Source organism: Battus philenor, unplaced genomic scaffold (genome assembly GCF_028537555.1).
Source record: "Battus philenor isolate CCGP_79_NKW_IND1 unplaced genomic scaffold, ilBatPhil1.0.hap1 SCAF_2, whole genome shotgun sequence".
Lineage (NCBI taxonomy): Eukaryota > Metazoa > Arthropoda > Insecta > Lepidoptera > Papilionidae > Battus > Battus philenor.
In genome coordinates, this window is record NW_027181682.1 from 14,635,769 (window position 1) to 14,652,686 (window position 16,918).

At 33.3% G+C, this 16,918-nt stretch overlaps 3 protein-coding genes across 3 annotated transcripts in view; 2 read left to right on the top strand and 1 right to left on the bottom strand.

Annotated features, from left to right (window-relative positions):
• Positions 1-84: 84 nt before the first annotated feature.
• LOC137922225 (mitochondrial import inner membrane translocase subunit Tim13-like) lies at positions 85-900 on the top strand. Its single transcript, XM_068765166.1, has one exon. The coding sequence runs from the start codon at positions 186-188 to the stop codon at positions 456-458; it is 273 nt and encodes a 90-aa protein (XP_068621267.1). The 5' UTR covers positions 85-185; the 3' UTR covers positions 459-900.
• Positions 616-3,341, bottom strand: LOC137922224 (serine/Arginine-related protein 53-like). Its single transcript, XM_068765165.1, has 3 exons — positions 2,784-3,341; positions 2,049-2,374; positions 616-853 (listed from the first exon to the last, which is right to left on the bottom strand). Exons 1-3 carry the CDS (start codon positions 3,175-3,177, stop codon positions 767-769), a joined length of 807 nt encoding a protein of 268 aa, XP_068621266.1. The 5' UTR covers positions 3,178-3,341; the 3' UTR covers positions 616-766.
• Positions 3,342-6,349: 3,008 nt separating this feature from the next.
• Positions 6,350-16,918, top strand: part of LOC137922450 (patronin-like) — a 99,549-nt gene continuing 88,980 nt past the window's right edge. Inside the window, exon 1 of the mRNA XM_068765447.1 lies at positions 6,350-6,601. Coding sequence (XP_068621548.1) covers positions 6,479-6,601 — 123 coding nt within the window. The 5' untranslated portion in view covers positions 6,350-6,478. The remainder of the gene's footprint in view (positions 6,602-16,918) is intronic.

The window sequence follows — 16,918 nt, forward strand, 5'->3', positions numbered from 1 at the left end:
TATTGTGTTTAAAATGTTTGTTAACCAAATTTGGTTAGATGTGTCTACATTATTTTATTATATATTATCTGTGAGACAGACCGAACAGATTCATTGAGGTTAGAAAAATCATTGGATTGTTAGGAAATCCGTTGGAAATTAAAAGAAAAATTTTCTCTGGTAAATAACAGTTATTCTACTTAGAAATGGATTCTCTATCGACTGGATCATTGAGTGGAACTCAAAAGGAGGAACTTATGGACCAAGTAAAACAACAAATCGCTATTGCAAATGCCCAAGAACTTTTAACAAAAATGTCTGAGAAATGCTTTAAGAAATGTATTACCAAACCCGGTACTGCCTTAGACAGCTCGGAGCAAAAGTGTATTGCGATGTGTATGGACCGGTACATGGACGCTTGGAACCTGGTTTCGCGGACATACAGCAGTCGCATCCAGCGCGAGAGAAACAATATGTGAAGTTGTCTTGCATTTGCTTGGTGTTGATACAAACAGTGCTGTAAATATAGATGATTTAGTAGTTTCTGGGCATGATTCAACTGTAAGTTAAAGAGCTGGTTCCTTGTTGTGTTATATAATAAAATATATTAGGTTGTTTTTTATATTTTTTATTGAAGACCTTTTTCAAATAATATACAATGACCAACTGACCTAAAATGGCTCAAATACAATGCAAAAGACCTTCAGTACGCGACAATAAAATATTGGAAATGGCATTAGTAAAAAATGACGTTTTTTTATACATTTTGAAACAGGAGTGTTAAATTTCATATTTCGCCTTTCAGAATTTTTTTTCTATATTGATAAAGTTTTTTCACCCACATCTCTTTTAGTTCTTCTTCAGTAGGTAATTCCTGAAATGAATGGAACAGTGTTAAAAAAATGACCTTTGAATATATTTTAATTTTATGATAATTTGTTTGTTTTACTTTGTCCAATTATATATCCATTTTTTAATTAAGGTTGTCAGTAATATATTTGTAGTAACATGTTATACAAGTTAAGTTTTAATTTTCTTGAAGAATATATGACAAAATGGTCATAAAATGTAAAAACTAGCATCATATCTTAATTAGTGATGGTGATGAAATATGGACAGATGTGATTTAAAACACTCAGTACCATGTTTATAGAAATGATTATACAACTGTTACTACAAGTTGATATGAAAATATTTTGAGGAGAAATTATATTAAAAATAATAGAGCAAGGTTAATATAGGTGAAGAGTTGCCAACATTATAAGACCACTGCCTTTGTTACTAAAAAAAATGTTACCATCTATTTATTAATAAAATTATTTGTAATATTTTAAGTGTAAGGATACAAAAATATACACGGAAGCAAGATACACTTAAATCAGTTTTTATGTGGTGGTGGCAACACTATGAAAAGTAATTTTTTTAGTGAATAGAGTTCAAACAGAAAATTGAAACCTTATGAAATTACTAAGAATTGCTAAAACTTATAACTATTATCCTCCATAGTGTGACAGTAGAATTTATCACTCGAAGTATGTCCTCACACTTGTTTAGAGATGATTCTTTTTTTCAGTTACCATGTGATTAGTTTATATGATGACTTGTTTTACTAAACGCTTGTATATGTCTCAGGAGATATACAAAGTTCTACCTATGATACCTTTGCTAAGGTGTTTTTTTTTATCTTCATTATAGGGCTCATGATTGAATCTAAATTATTTGCCGCTCCCAATTATACTAAGGTTGAATAGTGTTAAACCAGAGACTAGTGGAGCACCTATTGGATTGTTGTTACAGGTATAGGTTTTAATGATAATGATGCTTCTACATGGTTACTTGTTATCAGGAGGCACGGGATTGTTCTCTGAAAATGCTGTGAGACAAGATAGGCATCTATTTTTGTTGTTAAAGTGTAATTACTGAATTTTCATTTACTTTATTGACTGTGGTCAGTGATGTATTGCTATTTGTATATGTAATGTATTGCTATTTGTAGATTTTTTTACTTGAAACACAAACATTCACAATTTTGCTTCTATTCAATTTGTAATATAAAAGAAGAAACTTACATCAAAATTTATAATTGAGTCATCACTAGGAATTTTAATTTCTGATTCAGGAACTTTCACTGTTTCCGCATTCAAATCTATCACAATGTTTTGTGATTGCTTTTTGTTTCTAGATGATGTAAATGATTTCTGAACAAAATTGTCAGAGTTTAATTCAGCAATTAAATTCCTGTCATGAATTGTTGGCATGTCAACTTTAACTTCAACTTCTTTATATTCATATGTGGGAATCTTTGTCATTGTTAAACCAGCAGCCTCCGCAGCCTTAATTGCTTTTTCTACTTTCATTTTGGTGTCATCTAGGTTAGTACTTTTAAATGAGTGTTCTAAAACATCAAGAAATTTTAGCAATTAACACAACAATTATACAAACATAAATTTTTAATCATTATGTAGATAAAAACTTATTATTGGATGAACTAAGCCAGATACATACATACCAGAGAATCTCTTACTACCATGAACAATTGCATCCCACAAAAATAACTCCCATAGAATAAACAACACTATAGATAGTTAAACTGTGTGCATCCTTCATGCTGCTGGATTGCTCAGTGGTACAAATATTCTAAGTGGGTTCCTCGGAGGATTACTATTAATGTTCATATGGAGATGATATAGTCACTGAACTAACAGTAAGACCAAAAAGTTTATCATAATACCAGTGTTACCTTAAAGATGTTTAGACATATTCTTAATATACAAAAAAGATACTAATATAAAAAAATTACTTACCTATGTCGAAAGAGCTATGACTACTTGATGAATGTGATCTTCTTCTGTGTCTTTTACTACTCTTACTATACTTTGAACGACTTCTTGAACTTGATCTAGAGTGAGAATTTTCCCTAGACGGTGATCGCCTAGAGCGTTTAGATTTAGAACGAGATGACGATCGTCTCTTAGACTTAGTCTCGTAGCGTTCTTTTGATAGACTGCGAGAGTAACTTCGTCTCTTGTACTTTGATCGCGAGGTTGATCGTTTTCTCCTATAACTGCTGGATTCCGATCGATCTCTTGAACGGGAACGTCTTTTATGTTTACTTTTGGTCTTCTTCCTTTCATAAGACGAATCAGAGCTACAGGAAGAACTGCGTTTTTCTCTATACCGACTTTTCTCTCGAGGCATATCGCTTATAAAATTATAAATTCGTTTAACATAATGATTAACCTAATATACAAACTCAATTCACAGAATCCTGCGAAATCTTAACCTATTGAGTCAATTGATTAATGACAAAATATACAATCCATTCAACTGCCAATTTGACTTTAGCAACGCCAATGCCAAATGTTGCGTTACAGATTAACAATGAGAAATAAGTAGCAGCGATGGCTGTGTAAATTTAAAGTAAATGCAATAATTATAATATGACTTCGTATTACTGCGAATTTTGTAAAATAGATAAACAAAAACAAAACTAAATAAAATCATTTTTTTAAGAAATGATTTAATACGGATGTAATTTCAGGCGCTTGGTTAAAACTGACAAAAAATTTAATTTTTAGCACGTCGATGACAAAAAAACGTTATTGTTTTAAATAGTGTTATGTAATGTAAAAGTGAATATTTTTAAATTATAACACCCTAAAATTTTAGGTCATGTTAAGAAAAATATGCCAAAATTTTATACATTAAACTTTTAGATGAATTTGAATATAATATTAGGTAGATACAGTTTTTTCAACTAGTTCTGTTAGTTAGTGAATGACATATGTACTACTATGCGTTAATCAGAACGCCACTTAGGGCAGCGACCAGAGTCAGTCGTCCTCGATGACGGAATGTGTGAAATTTTAAGATGGTGATGATCAGTGTTTTCTCGGTTGTAGATTAGGTATTAGTTTTTGGTGCTAAAGTGTATTAGAGAGATAGTCGGTATGCGTCCAAATTTGTGATTCAATAAACCTTATAGCATTCTAGTTTTGTGTATCGGATTGCGAGTGTCGAACCTATTTGGTCGGATCATTGACATTGTTTCGTTAGAAAATTTTGAATTCGTCGCGTTTGATATGTTTATGCTTGCGCTGTGTACATTCGGCCGGCCCTGCAAATGGATTAGGCATTTCTGATGAATTCAAATTCATGGAGAGGCAGGAGCGAACATATGCCAACATGGAGGCCACAGATACTGTGGAGACCAAACAGGTGAGCCCGATATGATTATAATTGCCGGTTGTACACCGTTTTTCTTGTGTGTGCACATGTTCGTTTGCCTAATCTGATATATTTCGTACCGTACACTATTGAACAAGTTATAAAGATACATCTAGTCTTTGAAAACAAGTAAATAATGTTGTTATATTAAATAATTTAATAATCGAGGATTGATATCTGTTTTGTTAAATGGAAACTAAGTAATATTTAATGAAGCCACCTAAATTATATAAATCAAACCAAGGTGAAGTGTGGGTGAAGTGGAGTGCAGCCCACACTCCTGCAGAATAAATTATTGGTGCTAGAACAATGTTATGAGCCATACTTGTCAAGTCAAATGTGTGTGGGGCCTCCTTTTGTTCTTGTACCATTTGTGGAATTTTATAATTGGGCTCCTACAAATAGACAAATTATTTCTTTTGCATTATTTAATTAATTTCTCCATGATCATTATCAACATACACTTTATTTTAAATGCATTTATACTTGTGGTATAATATTATAAATTAATTATTGATAATAATATATTTTACTTTTAAAAAAAGTATTTCTAAGCTGTTTTCTTTAGCTTATGTATATGATTACTGTGTCATTTTATGACAAATAAATCAATTTTTAAGAGTTGTGCACAACTATATAAAGGACTGGATTTTTTTCTGTTTTGAGTACATATAATGATTGTCTAGAGCTGAAGCTATTATTGTCACTTATCAATAAAAGTTTTGTGCTTTAAGTGATTATTTATTTGAATTAATTAATTTAGGATATTGAGAATAATCACAAACAGTTAGGCTTATTCAACTTACTATACAATATATTTTCAATAATACAATATTCTTAAAAACTGTATTGCCAGGGGTAATTCACAATAATAATTTTATGTGCTTGGTATTAAAACATAATGTTTTCCAAATTTGTACTAAATTGTCTGTATGTATAAAAATTTATAATCATAGTGTTTGTTCTGGCACTCCAAAATAAAAAAAAACTGATTATAAAGAATATGTTTATAAAATTGTTGTACTTCTGACACAATAGACAGATAGTTTTGACGATTTTTTTGTAGCAAATTCTTTTATTTTTATTTATAATGAAGGGTTATATAGTAGACTAGGGAAATAGCATTCATATATTAAATGATATCATTTAAAAATATGTAACAAAGTCTGGTCAGTCATTACAAATGAGTCATGTCAAAGTTTCATACTTGTAATTTTGAGGAGTGGTAGTCTAGTGGTAGAAGTCTTGCAATCATAGGTTGTGGGCTTAATTCCTGGGATACAATCTTATATAATTCACACTTTGTGCATTAATTATACAGGCTATGACTTGCAGTGGTTATTTATAGGCTGAAACAACATCAATTGTTCAATATTATTTGCAAAAAAATTATTTCAGTATGTGTTGTGGATTTGTATAAATTGTCCTGAAAATTATAAAAAATATCAATTGATTAATATTAACTGTGAGTAATGGGATTAGTGTATATAACATTCTAGCAAAAAAAAATCATTACACAATGTAAAGATGTCTTTAATTATTTCTTAGAAGTTTAGTTTTATACAATACATTTATATTATATTTATTATTATAAATAGTTCAAAATAATGTATCCATATAAATTAATCATGTACTAGAGGGATAATAAACACATGTACATAGCTTTATGAGTTTTTCGGTTACGTAGCCAGATAAAGGAGAAAACTTGAAAAAAAAAACACTTGGTCTTTGGAAATATGGATGGCGACTGTGTGGTCGCAGCCATATACAAAACCGATCAGATCCGAACCTCTCATAATACTACAGCAGCTGAAGACTGACAAAGATTATGTGACATAGTGGGCCATGAATTTTCCAGAGAGTCACGATCCTCAGTAGAGAGGGATAAAATGCAGGAAGAAAAATATAAGAAACATGCAGCCACCAGCTTCTGTTTCATTTGTTTTATTAGAAAATTAGTAGAACAAATGTGTAATAAAATATTTTCGTGCCAATAACACTGATATTAACGAGTCCCTTTCCTCCTGTTCTATATAATTTACACGCCTTACGGCATAATGTGACGGAAATGCGCAGCCGACATTGCTATCACATCGTCAAAATTATTCTAACGTCTTGGTAGGGGGACTCGGCCGCTTTGCTCGGCAGTTAGACCGCGGGCGCGAAACGGCGCGCGCGCAGCCGAAGTCTCCGCGCGTAGTGATGTGACCGGCCGTACCAGTGGTGTCATTATTATTCGATTGTCAAGTACTTGTGTTGTGCTGTGCTAACGATGGTCGCCATGGTGGCCTCCGCGTCAGGATACGGTACGCTGCGCCGTTTTCTGAGCGCGCCCGACGGTCAAAGTGTTGAAGAGACTGGGGATGTGGTCACCACCACATCGGTCGCTGTCTCGGTAAGAGTTTACGAATGTACATATGTTGTTTGAATAAAAAAACACTTGAATCTCAAGGTATTTATAATAATCGGAACAAAACTAATTTTTAGTGTTGTGTCGATGTGAAAAAATTCTATCGATATTAAGTTTTTTTGAATTTCCTATTTTATTATTATACATACAACTAGTGATGTGTTATGTGCAGAGAATGTCGATAATGACGCCGCTCGGCCGACCCATTACGTATCGTAAAGCTATGTGCGTATCAATATTCTTTTGTTATTAGATAAGTCAAGTTGATAACACATACTTCAGTTCATTAAGAAAACGATTATATATTTTGATAAATATTTCGCTCGTAAATATCTGAATAGTGATTTTATAGAGTTGTACAAATAGCTTCAGGTTGTTTAATATTATTGAAATAGTAATTAACTACCAAAATAGATAAAAAAAGTGCTAATGATACAAATTTATAAAAGAAAAATAAAATAATATCTTCATTTAAAATACAAAATTGTTTAAAATTTAAAGTATCGGAATGTAGAGTATAGATCGGAGTCACGTATGATCCGAGTATGCACAATGATATAATTAGAAAGTTGTACATTATTGAGTTCATTTTAAATAGTTAAATAGCTGTGAATGATACCAAAAAAAAAATGGCGCACCCGTTCGGATGCTCTCTAGCCGCTAGTAAATTTCTAATTCTGTTAGATTATAACGTGACGTAAAAATCGATTCATTTCTTATTTAACGCTTATTCCATACACCGTCAAGGCTTGGTATCGTGCGATGTTTTATTAAAAAAAAAAGAAGTACGGTCATTATTTTTCAGTGACCGACCGTTGTGGGGTCGTCGACCCGACTTTCCTTTTTAGTATTCCGCCCGAAAAAGTTCCCATCGATCGTAGAGAACCTCGCGTTGGTCGCCTTCCACATGGAGCAATGACATCACCGCCGATAAGGCATTGCTTCCTTATCGTCGGTGATGTCATCGTCATATGGCCGGGATGAGGCGGGATTGATTGCCAAGGTTAGCCCATCAGACCGTGGCTGTATCTCGGGTGCACGGCTCGTTGCTCGCCCGAGAAAGGAGAACCGCGCCGCGTTAACCGACCCAGATCATAACCATCTCTAAATTCGTACATTTGCTAATTAGCGAAATCCACTGGTTTTGTAAATCGTTTATGAAAATTTCATTATCACGTTTTCTGCCCACTGTTGGACATATGCCTCCACTATAGATTTCCAATGGAACCGATTAGAAGCAACCTGGATCCTGTGTCCAAGACCGTCTGTCCACCTTGTGGGTGAATGTATTAAAATGAGCTTGCCGGGCTATGTTCTCCGTGCTATGTTATATTATGTTTATATATATGTAACCTCCCTACTGCCTTTTTTATTTTAGTATAGAATGAATAATCAGTTTCACACGTACTGATTATCGATATATTATTTACAGTAGAATCAGCGCGACTCTACCGTTCAATAAAATAATTTTACTACTTTTAATACGATTTAAACTTTGTTTACGCTTTACAAACTAGTTCTAATCGGATAAAAAGTTAATTCGGAAAAATGCTTGTATTGAGATATGTGTAAAGCGAAGAGCGTCACAAGTCATATGTTTAGAATACAGTAACTTATTACAATTGGCCTTTGTTAATTTTTTTTTATATTATCAATGCAAATATTATTTTTTTTAATCGTAACGTGTCTTTGTATGAGTAAATTTCAATTTATATGTAAATAGAGAATGTTACATACACTAGTAAACAACAATGAGTAATGCGACTTAACAACGAGTATTTACTTGACTGTATTATATACATTAGTTTGTTACAAGTACAACATGGTCAGAATGCGGTTATTCTTGTACAGACCCTTGACATTCCTTTTCTGAAAACGTCGTTTCCTGTCCGTCCATTTTTCTATTAAGTCGATTTATTCAATTTCCGGGCCAAGTTACAGATAACTCATATTAAATACGTGATCGGAATTACGGGAAACGAAATGTTTTGCCAATGGAATTCTAATCATGTTAAATGTCATTGGAAATGTACACGATAAATTGCAGAGATTTGTTACGATTAGAGAAATCATTAATGGATATCCGCGTATTAATAAATTTGACGCAGTTACTAATCTGTTTAGGAAAAGGTGCGGCCGATATTTGGTACTTTCACTGTAATATCATAATATACATTTTTTCTGTGCACTCTAGTTTGGCTCGCAGAGAATGTCTACAAAGGCATTACATGATGTATAAAAAGATTAAGTAAATAAATATGCCCCTTTCAATAAACAGAAATGCAAAAATTTTAAAAACAAGATTTGTGGTTCAAGCGCGAAAGTAAAAAGGAATAAAAACAAAAGTTTACCACTCAGTAACCATAAAAATAATGGGAAAATATACGAGTTGAAAGGTCGCTGTCTTTATAGATAGAGGAATAAACGAGAGTGACATAAAACAACACGATCACGGGAAAGGTCCCAAATGTGATGGAGGGATGACGTCATGAATCGGGCAGCAATTTTTCACGGCCCAGAACAGTGAGAAGTAAGATAAAAAAATACCTTTATTAAATTAATAGTCTAGGAAGGCAGACAAAAAAGAAAGAAGAAGAAATATTGACATCGCTCTGTTTTTCTGTATGAGTCGTCGTCGTTTCCGCTCATGTATGCTTACTGTAAGGCATATGTTTTTATAAAGATCTATGGGGAGGATATACTATAATCGCCATACAACAATCGCTTTACAGGCTGGTTGGCGATCACAGTTTAGTATTATGGTAGGCAAACAACTTCGCTACCCATCTTCTGGTAATTTCTTTGTGAGTAGTGGCGATTCTATATAATTAATTCACAAAGTGTGAACTACAAATGATTGTATCCCGGGAATTGAGCTTGCGAAATTTCGATCCCAAGTCTCAGTCTTCTACCACTGTTCTTCATTAAAACGCGTATTCAATTGTCTCCATTGGATATTCACTTTAGCACATAGGCCTACCAATAGGTCCAATTGAAAGCCTCCATCGAGCGTGTTCTGACGACCTTAACAAGTCCATCTGTGCATATGTTATAATAGAATAATATATCTATCTAGAAATAATATTGTCTAGTTTAATATGTAATGTAATAATATATGTGTGGATTAAAGATGAAATTATTCTTGTTTTTATTTACTTATTGCTTATAACTTCATAAACGTACCGTATTTGTCTTTTTGACGTTTAGCTGTCAAGTCGATGTAATGTCAAGAGAAATATAGAGTGAAAAGATTGTTACGCTGCTAAGAGTAAAATAAAGACTTGTGAAAAAAAAAATATATATATATATATATATATAAATGTGTGTGTGTGTAATTAATTACACACAAACTTAAGCCAGAAAATGTGCAGAATATACAGGAGATATATGGAGTTTGTTTGATCACATTTATCAAAACCTGAACTTATAGTTTCCGTCTGTGTTATACGAAAGCGTTTATATTTGTGCAGTGTGCCAGTTTGGGCAACTATTACGACATCGGGCTTTTATCTGTGCCCTCACATACTTCCTCCCGTTGTCTCAGTATACAAACCCGTCCGTTTCTTAATACAGTACATGGCGGGTTATTATTTGAGTTTACACATGAAACATTGGTACCAATTGAAAGCTTTTGAGCCTATATGACTACTTCAACTGATAGCCAACATTGTGATTTGTGCACTTATACTTGTACAATTACATACGAATGCAAATGCTAGAGGACGCATAACACCTTTGGCAGTAAGATAGATTGAAAACCGGCGTCTTTCGAAACTATTAGGGGACCGGAAAGTAATGTCGCTTTCTTAAGTTAAATTCACACTACATTTTTAACAAGTTTTTATTTCTAATTAACAATATATTCACCTTCGTTATCAACAACTTTTTGACATCTAGAATACAAAATTTCAATGCCGGAGCGATAAAAATCTATCGGTTGTAAAAAAATGTAGATAGAAACGACATTTTCCGCTCCCATAATACTGTTTGTCAGCTTATACTGAGCCGACTACTCCCTCTCTGTTATACCCTAAATAGAAGAATATGTTAGGATTAGTGTATTATCACCATCATTTTAACCATACATCATCTACTGCTGGATATACAAATCCCCCATATAATTCGTATAGGATGGTTTAATCAATCACCTTTCGATGTTTTTAATGTAAGAACGTTGTTATTAAGGCAAATAAATTATTTTTATTTATTTGTATTTCGACGTTTCGTATGTCCTTGCGATATGCGTATAAAATTGAACCTTTATATGTCTTCATATGGAGCACCTGATTGATTTAATGCGTCTTTGATTGCCTCTCGCCTTGGTTTCGTTTTGAGTCGTTCAACAATTCACCAATTTAACGCGATGTGCCTAAATTCAATTAGAAGCCTCTGTTACTTCGATACGTTGTGATATTAAGTAGTTTTAGGTAGTTTTGTGGGCGAAGTATTTTTTTTTTAATTTTATTGACACGATGCGTGAGCTAAACGTGACAATATGTGCAATAAACATACTTCGGGAGAGATAAAGTACAGGTTTTTATGTATATTTTGCTATTAACTAATTTCAGTATTTTATACAACATTAGTGTTGCTTTAGTCGTGTAATTCTGTACGTTTTTAAATTACAAAAACAATTGAATTTGAAATTTCAGTAATGCGTTTCTTATTACAAGTTGGCCTATAAAAAATTTACTAATTAACTTTTTTTTCCATTAAAATTCAATAAAGCGGATATTGCGCAATGTAATCTTAGAAAGTAAATGAGATCGGCCGCCGAGGTTCGAATTTCGAACGAAAGCATCGAACCTGAGTGATTGTCTATGGCTGATTTTATGTACAGATAATCGCGGCGATGCTTCCACAGCTAAAACAATAAGCGTTGCCTTCATGATTACAATATATGTTGTACATATGTATAGTTATATTCACCTATATTCATATATAAATACGTGTATATATTTTTAACATTAATTTAATTTACAAATGTTTTATCACGTTAGGAAGAAGAGATTTTTATGCTATTTAGTTTAAGAAGTTTTATGCTATTTAGAATATAAATATTTTTACGTAATAAATGATAGTTAAAATACGATGACTTACACAAAATAACTATTTAATAACAGAATCGAAGGATATACTTTGCCAATATATAACATAATTAGTTTGACAAAGATTACCAGGTGTAAACCTTTGATAATCCATAGTAACGAAAATGAATATGTATCTGTCTGTCTGTACTCGATAGATTCAAAAACCATACATCCAATTGCCGCGAAAATTCAATGAATTAATAAGAACATCGTCCCGGTTTTTGAAAAAAAAAAATACTTTATTTTTGAAGGTATAAAAACAGCGAAACATGAACGAGTAAAGTTAGTAAATAAATAAAATACATTGACTGGATGTGTATACATTTGGATGGAAACCTAGGAGTATAAATCGCGTCGAAATCAATTCATTATCTATGCATGGCTGTGGAATAGGTAAAAGCGTCTGCGAACTGCCAATTCCATATGTCTCAATACATGTTTTATTTCTTAAAGTGCTAATTCCGTTTTTAAAATTCTGCACCGTAACAACGGTTTCTTTAGTAATTCAGCGCGACGGTGGTCATTCATCAAACAAGAAAGCCGCTACATCATTTCTCACGCCCGTCTCAAAGAAACGAGTAAGTTTCTTTGGCGGAGTTATCTTTCACATACGTGTACTCGACGGTATTCGATCTGTATTAGAAGCAGTTTAAATTCAATTTAGTTTTTTTTATTAAATTTACAGCCAGTTTAAATATTAGAGTCCTCAATAAGTTTAATTTTGACCGTGTTTTTATATCGATCACATTACTTACCAAAGAAAAGTACTTCAGCTATTTCTAACAAGCTTCGAGTTAAACATTACCGAGTGTTAATTCCAGTTTGTACAATTAACCCTCTTCCACCCCAGTATCTTATGTCTCAAATGTTTACTGCATCTCATTTACTTCTTGTTAGTTAAATTACTATTTTTTATATTTGGTAGATTAAAACAAAGTTTTATGAGAATAAATATAGAATGTAAATAAATTATTTTTATATATTGTTTTACTGTGGGTTCTGACTCGAAATGAAACACCACTGGTTCACAGGGAGTCCTTTATTCACAAATCATATGGTCACTCTACTTTAACACAAAGTATACTTTCGCTTAGTCCAAACTGCGCTTCCAAATCGTTCAAGAAATCACTGTCCAAATAACTTGCCAAATAGTCACTTTGCAACACTGATAGTAGATCTCTTATAACTCGAAAAACAATACTGAAATGTCGTCATGGAAAGTACACTTATTTATACCACGGATAAGGTTCTAGTAAGTTCGAGATAGTACTCGGTTAGAATTTCCAAGAACCGCACATAAAAAAATATAAAGGTCATACTTCAAGGTCACACTTGCTCTTGATCCTAGACTTCAGTGTTTATTGTTTACAGGGTTCTGAGTTTCATAACAGATGTAACTCGTGCTTTGACAGACTTATACTAGTAATTTGCCTATCAAGTTCCAATAGAAAAAAATAAATTAATTTATCGTTTCAGACTGATCACTTTAATTATTGGTAAAATGTAAAATAAACGAATTTGTGATTGATAAATACAGACATGCAGTGGTTGTATGTCCATATGAATCTGCAGACAGTAAACTAAATCCATAAGTTGTATAGTTTATCTATTAGGACCTCCTTCAAAATACCAAGATACTTTTAAAAGAAGATAAATGAATTATGTAAGGTCGTTGTCAAGTAATGTTGTCATTAACGGTGGTGATTTATTTTTATATTTACATTAAATTAATTGTGAAACTCTTAGTTAAAGTTGAGATATCGGAAGTTGGTTTTATAGCCTGCACAAATGTGTTCGTAGGTAAAAAAATAATATTACGCAATTCTCTTCATAAGTGCTTTCACCTGCGAGTTTAACTACTGCTATATAATGTTTGCGATGTCGGATGGCGATGAACAGAGAAATCTAAGTGCTCCATAACCTATCGGAGGCGAATGCGACTATTACGGTCATAGATATAAGAATGTACGTAGCTCTCGAGTGATGTCCGTCACGTGTAGACGTGTTTTTCGCGTTCATTGGCGGTGCTACTGCGTTAAAATTTCTTCACGATAATATTTAAAACGCTTTCAAATTATTGTATTCGGATAACGCATGCTTTTGCCATCAGCCAACAGTTCAATAATTACAATCATCATAGACCACATCGGATTTTTTTTTAATTTAATATTACAAAGTTTTCCTCTAACATAGTCAGAGCCTTATATTTCTAAATTATAATTTCTAGACGGGAGGGGGGGAGAGGCAAATCCTCAAATGGACGCCTAGGAATGGAGGGCCCAGGCAGTGTCAGACTTTTACTGACTAAAACCCCCCACCGTCGGCTCTGACCACATCGGATGATAGAGGCTTGGATCTAGATTTTTTCTATGATATTAATACATTTATCTGCCCACCGTGTGAGGTGGTCATCAGTGCTCGGCGCAATTCGCTGGGCTATTTCAGTGTTCCCAAGCGAAGCCCTTTCCAGTCGGTTGTTGAGTGACTTTGATCTTTACAATCCGAAGTGAGAAACTGGTTTTGTATTTTTGGCGGCAAATGATTACCGCTCCGCACATTGTACCGCAACATCATTACGATGTAACCTTGTCACGTAAAATATGGGGGATATTTCCTTGAACATAGTTTTAATGATCGTTTCAATACAACTGCGAACAATTTTACTCAAAAAAAAAAAGGAACCCACTGTTGTGTACATAATAACACAACACGCACAGAACATCAACCATTACGAGCATCTAAATACCACGTGGAATTTCCTCATATTTCTAGTTAACAAAAAGTTTATTTAAACGCACTACGTAATGAATTATTTTATTGATGATGAAGCTTGGAAATGAAATGTTCTCACTACTGTGTTTTGCGTTTGTGAAAATGATCAACAAAAATCTGGCAAGTGTTTGTTTTGAACTCTTTTCACTCCAGGACGGATTTAGAAACCTTCTAGCTTTTTTCTGAAGTTCTTCTTTTTAGCGGATAGACGCCCACTGTAAGGCGAAGGCCTCCCCCCAAAAATCGCTACGATGACTGTCTGCATCTAGCGACACTCAGCCCATCTTAACTATGTCGTTGGTCCACGTATTGGTGCGGCATACCCACGCCGCATTTGCCGGCTCCTAGTCGTCACTGGAGAACCGGCTGCTTTACCGATTTGCTCCTTACTTCAGACGAGCAATTCATCGAGTTACCTCTGTGATTTTTGTTCTTCTGCGGATCTTATTTCTGATTCGATCTCGCAGCAAAACATCGAACGAAGCTCTTTTCATTGCTCTCTGGGTGACATTAAATCTTCTTATGGAGCCTATCGCAAGCGTCCACCTTTCAGATCCGTTTGTCCATCACTAAGAAATTTCTATTTGATTCTATTTTCTTATTTTATTTTCTTATGACGTACGCAAGTGATTACTATTAATGATCAAATGCAGAAAAAAAATTAATAATTAAATCTTGATATAGTACATCATAGTGCAACGAAACATGACTTTCATAAATATTTACTATAATATAAATAAGATTAAATGGACATATGTTATTTTGATACTGTTAGAATTTACACAGGATAAAAGTACGTACATATCTTCATATAAAAAAATAGAAAGAAGCGATAATGTTTTTTCTAGATGTTTAGTGAGACGCCATTACAATTCTTCGCATTTTGTATATGAAAATATTTATCTTTTTAATATTATTTATTTCCTCGTAATACTTACAAACGCATATGTAAAATTTTAACGCATTGCCAACTTTGTTTTTGAGATACATAATCTTGTGCAGCATCGTGTATAGATTTTACCTTGGAATAACATTTTCATAGCACAGTTTATTTCCGGATCACAAGAGGAGCTTTGAAAGTTTGTGTCTAGGCCTTTGTAATTTTTTAGCTTTTTGGTACAAATTTTGAGTACACCACGCGAAGTATAGTTGATAAGTGAACGTCACATATGTCAGATTAGTTGTCCTCGGCTATCCTGTTCCCAAAAATTACACGGATTATTATAATAGAGCCAAAGACCATTAAAAGTAAATACTTCATTGTTTATTTGGTATTGTTATAATTCGCATAAAGTATGCACTGGTCGTTAGTTCTCTAGAAGGGTCAATGAACCGGTAGACCTTCAGGTAAGCCTCCCACTTGGTGAACCGACGACATAGTCAAGGTTGTAAGGACATAGTCATAGCAGCGCAAGGTGATGATGATGATGCACTCGCCGGGGATCGAACCTGAGAAGTACGACCAGTAGACCTAGTTACCATTGCTATGTTTTATACGGATTAGTAATAAATGCGTATTTACAATTAAAAAACTATAATTTTTTAATACTCGTATTATGTTTGCAATCGTTTGCTTGTGGAAGCAGTCAGTGTCCACGTACGCCCTGTCGACATCAGATCCATAAATAACGACCGCACGTACCTTTGAATAGTAATCACTTATTTAGTATTTATACATTTTCACGGTGATTTTCCACGCCTCGAGTGAATGGAATGTAAAGGCGATGCAGAGGTATCTTGTCGCCATAACAACTACGGGTAACGTAGTTTTTTTATTCTTCTTTGTTTATCGCTGTCGTTATCGTTTATAAGTTTAGAAATTTATTCTTTTACAGTTATTATGGCTTTAATTTTTTTGTTGCTCAAAATTTGTAAATATTTAAATTTTTTAAGTATAAACAGGTATAACTATAGTGAATTTCATTATTTCTCAACATTTCATTTACATATATGTAACATATATGTATTTATTCAAATTACTTTATATATAAATAATATGTATATATATATATATATTTGTATATATATATATATATACATATATATAAAGTATCATTCGATACATTTAAAATTTAAATGTATAGATGGTTAAAGATTACATTATGAAATATGAAAAAATTATGTCTTAATATCACAGTTATTATGTATCTACGTACAATTATTATTATATATGAGTGCCAGCAGTGGTAGCTCAGGGGTAGAAGATTTAGACTTGCGATCGTAGATCGCGGGTTTGACTCCCGGGATTATATGTTTATAGTCTTATAAGTTATTCACACTTTTTGCATTAATTGTATAGGATTGCTACTGCACACAAGTGCCCAGAGGATGGTCAGAGGTGTCGTATGCGTACCATAACATTAGACTGTGATCACTAATCCACCAGCCACGCGCGGTGATATGGTATATATCCCCATAAATATATTTGGGGGAGGCCTAC

What these genes read in the sequence shown, in the direction of transcription:
- LOC137922224 (XM_068765165.1), bottom strand. Translation starts at nt 3,177, where the DNA reads ATGCCTCGAGAGAAAAGTCGGTATAGAGAAAAACGCAGTTCTTCCTGT. An exon ending in TCATAGCTCTTTCGACATAG is followed by an intron (nt 2,375 to 2,783) that starts GTAAGTAATTTT and finishes TTGATGTTTTAG; the next exon opens with AACACTCATTTAAAAGTACT. An exon ending in ACTCAATTATAAATTTTGAT is followed by an intron (nt 854 to 2,048) that starts GTAAGTTTCTTC and finishes CATTCATTTCAG; the next exon opens with GAATTACCTACTGAAGAAGA.
- LOC137922225 (XM_068765166.1), top strand. Translation starts at nt 186, where the DNA reads ATGGATTCTCTATCGACTGGATCATTGAGTGGAACTCAAAAGGAGGAA.